Genomic DNA, 4288 nt, shown 5'->3' on the forward strand with positions numbered 1-4288 from the left:
CTCTTGAGTTCTTCTTTGGGAAGGAGATGCATCATTAAGAAGTAAATTCTTGAGCCCTTCGTATGGATTCTCTTCTTCTTCCCGAATCGGAGAGAGACCTCTTTTGGGAGTCTCACAAAGAGGCTTCCTAGGTGTTCTCTTGTCATGGTGATGAGCTTGGAGAATCCCGTGAGCACGGAGCTGCCGTTGCACTTCACTTTGGAGAGATGGGTTGCCCATGGCTTGTTGAATCCTAGAAACAAGATAGTTGACAAGCATTGAAGCATCATCAGTAGCTTGCTCATGAGCAAAATCAAAGTTATCAACATTAATTTCACTCTCTTTACTATTGTCAGCCATTCTAACAACTTTTAGGTGTAAAATTTTTAGGTGTACTTTGGCACTTCAAGCCCTAGTTGCTACTCCTCTTTACCCCTTTAGAAAAAGCACTCAAGCTACTGTACCCGCGGCTCGAATACCATTAATTGCAAGGAATAGAAGAAAGGGTCTTCCGACACCAAAACAGCACCGGCTCCTGTCAAGCTTCTAATAGATCAATAGTGGTTAAGCCATAGGCAAGCCCCGTTGGACTCCACTATTAAAACCATAGCTCTCGACGGTGATGCCCCGTTAACTACACGAAGGCAGGCGCACTGCAAGGCTGAAAAATCCCTATTCTACTTACTCACATGCAATTAATAATACCAACCATTTATAGCTAGCTTCAGGACCTCCCTTCTTGAGCAAGAAAAGAGAAACATTGTGCTCTAATACCAATGTAACATTTAATGGCCTAAAAACTTGTGTGTAGCGGAAATTAGTATGACCATAGTGGGCATTTCATTAGAATAGATTCCTAATGAGAATTACAAGAGTGCTTGGGTGGAGAGAGCCACAAAAAACATAACACCTAGTTAGATAGCATCAACAATACTTTCAAAAGAGATAGAAATTAAGCTATTGACAACAGTTGAGGACCGGATTTGCATGGAGCCGGTCCCCCCTCCAAAAGGCTTTGTATTATGGTTTCTCCCATGAAGAGAGACATTGTAAAATACAATTCTTTGTGTTCCTTCAAGACTAGCTAGTGCAATGAAGATGAAAGCTTCATACACTAAGCAAAACACTTAGTAAACACAACTTTAATTATCCCCGTTCTCAGACCCAAGACCTCACACAGCTTCGAAGATGGTGAGAGCTAGCAAGGTATGAGAGTAGATTGAGAGGAAGGAGTATCTTACGAGAAAGATGTACATCTCCTCACATAATCACTCATATTAGCATAGCTTTAGCTTAGTAATTAGCTTGATAGAGAAGATGAGCATGCATTGAAGCTTGGCTCTTGGTTGGATTTGCATCCACAAGCCAAGAGTGTGTCGATGTAAGCTTCTATCTCACAAGCTTGGAGTAGGTGATGAGCTCTCCATTAAAGCTTGGAAAGAGATAGTCTTCTCTTTCTTCACACATGAGATTGTGTGAGTGTGTGTGATAATGCCTTGCAAAAATCAGCCCCCTCTCTCTCTTGGGCGAGCCCTCTTGCTATTTGCTCTTGCAGCTCCCCATTGGACCTCCCCAAGTCAAGCCAATGGCTATTAAGCAGCATAAGTGATAGCCTTCTGACATGTGTCCCCCTTTCTCCTTTTGTGAGAGCTTAATCAATTAAACTTAATTAATTTAAATGAATTAAATCCCCATTCTGACCAATAGGAATTAAGTAGCCCATTGGGCTGCTCAATTCCTATTGGACCCCTTCACAAATTGTCCAATAATCATCCAGGAGACTTAATCTTCATTGGTTCTTTTTATTAAGTGCTTTAAAATTAATTAGGCTAAATTTACTCTAGCCTCATTCTCATTGGTCCACTTCAAGGGTCATCCAATAGGAATTGGGTACACCTTGTGAACATCTGGCTTAAGGAGCTGACATGTGTCCCTCATTCCCTTTGTGTAAAGGGAGCTTGTGTGTGTGTGTGGCCTTCTCTCTCATCCCCTACTTGCTAGGCTCGCCCCCTCCTATGTAGGAATATTCAAAGACGTTTTTGGTCACACACAAAGCATCCAATTTCCCTAGGGTTGACCTTTGAACACAACCTTTAAATTTTGAAACCTTAGGATTTTGGAAGTATTAATGAGCTGAACCTTAAGGTCTTTTTAGCCCATTGTTTCACATGGCTCTTTTTTAGATGACCCCCCCCTTTGGATCCCTATTTTCCCTCCTTTGGATCCCTACTGTGGCTGGTCTGCTAGCTTAACCAATATTGTAGCTTTTTCTCCCCTGGCACTTCCCCACATTAAATGATCAATTTAATATGAGAAAATCATTTAGGAGAATTAGATATTGATTATTATAACAATCACTTTTAAATTTAAAAAATTCAAGCGGATATTTCAGTTTCCTCTTGCTACTAACCAGTATAATTTGATTTTCAAGCAGCAAAATTGTAAGTTGAAACAAAAATTTCCCGAACACAGGGTGCGAATGTCCTAAAAAAGTTCAAAAATATGGCCACACAGCTCAGGTTAAGTGTTTGCCTCTCTCTTCCTGAAGTTGAAAACCTTGTATACAAAATTGTGCCACAACATGGGATTTAGACACATATAGAGATAAGAGACTGCATTTATGAGAGGACTGACCGCACTTTGGGTGGCCTCAAAGGGGGCAATGATCACCACATTTCCACAACAAAATATGACACCTCAATGAGCTGTTGATGATGACCACTTCCCCCATTTCTACATAGTGAAAAGCAGAGATGGATCTGGTGAAGATCTCATGGCAGAGAAACCGAGGCTCCCTTTGTCTGCGCCACCATCGTCCTTGAGAGATGGAAGAGGAGCCCTGCAGAGCGGGCAAGTCCGATGCCGGTGCCGAAGCCATGCGTCGATGCAAGGCGTGTGGAAGACATGCTGGCAGCAGGGCATGCACCTCACCTCCTCCACAGGGCCGATCTCGCTGACGCAGACCGCACAGGCTCGGTCTGGGTCATTGTTGTTGAGGCTTTGGAAGATCACAGAGGGCAGAGCTGCCTGTAGACCCTCTATGGAAACAAGGGCATCGCCATACAAGATCTCATCCGCCTCGTCGCTGGCAGCGGCTGCATCGTCCAGCCAATGAAGGTCTCCGCTGTGGGCCTGGGCATCGTCTTCAGAATCAAGGCTTCCTGCGGAGGATAGAAAGTCGCAGAGACTGACAAGGAAGCCAATGGGAATTAGGGCGGCTAGCACAAGCTTCTGCACAGGGCAGGAAGGCAGGACTGCGATTCCCATCCCTCCCATCACTCCAAAGAGTTCACCGTGCTTTGTAAAGTTAATACAGAAGAATGATGCATTCAACCTCACTATATCACAGCAGACACACGCGCTTCACCAACCAAACAAAACGCTCCCTCTGACTCTCACAAATTGGGCCCCAATTTTGGTCAAGTTCAAAGTTCAAATCCCGCATGATGCTGCAAGCCCTGCTTGTAGAGGGCCCTCCAAGATTATTTGTGTCTCCTATAAACATTGTCTAGAGAAGACCACTTTCAAAGATTTGGGGAACAACCCCTAAGGGCTACATGTCTATATGTCTATATGATGGGTTGGCCTACCTTATACGGCTCAAATGCTCCACCTCACAGAGTCTAGTGTGAGAGTTGTAATTTCAAGCTCCTACTCTCTCTATAAAAAAAAAGTTTCCAAGATCAACTCACGTTACACGTGTTTTGTGTGGACCGTCCAAATTGATGTTACGCTTTTTTGACTTGCTACAATTGTGTCAAGCACCTAAGCTTGCTACTTATTCATTCAACATCAAAAAAGAATACCACATGATAGGGCCACTGCCTTTTCTGTAAAGGACCCGCTGTAGGTTGCTCCTCATTAAGTGGGTTCGCTATTGAACACAACTTTCCAAACATTGAACTAGTATGCCATCCCACATGACTTCACACTGTGAGACTCAATGATATACCAATGATGGGGCAAGCAAGCATGTGCTATGGTCATATATGGGCTCTTCTCTTGGCAATGTTTCCTTCTAAGCCACGCAAGGCCTCCCAACCTTGCACTTGTAATTCTGTCATTGCTTGGAACATAGTTGCTAGCTACTAAAGGAGGAGTTTGATGGTCTAAGACAATGATTGTATCACCCTCAACTTTAGAGGCGAAGCAACTTCCAATGTTTTCTTAGTGGGCATTCGAGAGGTCTATGGTTGATGTTTGGTCACTATTGTGCCCATGGGGTATGACACCACTCAAGTGTGAAACAACTACTGGCCATTGTGCACGTCATGCCTCACCACTTTTTCGACTTTGTAGATTCAAATCC

The 4288-nt window shown here is 43.7% G+C and overlaps 1 protein-coding gene across 1 annotated transcript; it reads right to left on the reverse strand.

The window, feature by feature from the left end:
- Positions 1-2494: 2494 nt before the first annotated feature.
- LOC147458870 (uncharacterized) lies at positions 2495-3432 on the reverse strand. The gene has a single exon (XM_086510288.1). The coding sequence runs from the start codon at positions 3253-3255 to the stop codon at positions 2713-2715; it is 543 nt and encodes a 180-aa protein (XP_086366414.1). The 5' UTR covers positions 3256-3432; the 3' UTR covers positions 2495-2712.
- Between the last annotated feature and the right edge of the window lie 856 nt (positions 3433-4288).

The sequence above is a fragment of the Adiantum capillus-veneris genome, chromosome 4, assembly GCF_014529385.1.
Source record: "Adiantum capillus-veneris isolate H3 chromosome 4, ASM1452938v2, whole genome shotgun sequence".
Taxonomy (NCBI): domain Eukaryota; kingdom Viridiplantae; phylum Streptophyta; class Polypodiopsida; order Polypodiales; family Pteridaceae; genus Adiantum; species Adiantum capillus-veneris.

What these genes read in the sequence shown, in the direction of transcription:
- LOC147458870 (XM_086510288.1), bottom strand. Translation starts at nt 3,255, where the DNA reads ATGGGAGGGATGGGAATCGCAGTCCTGCCTTCCTGCCCTGTGCAGAAG.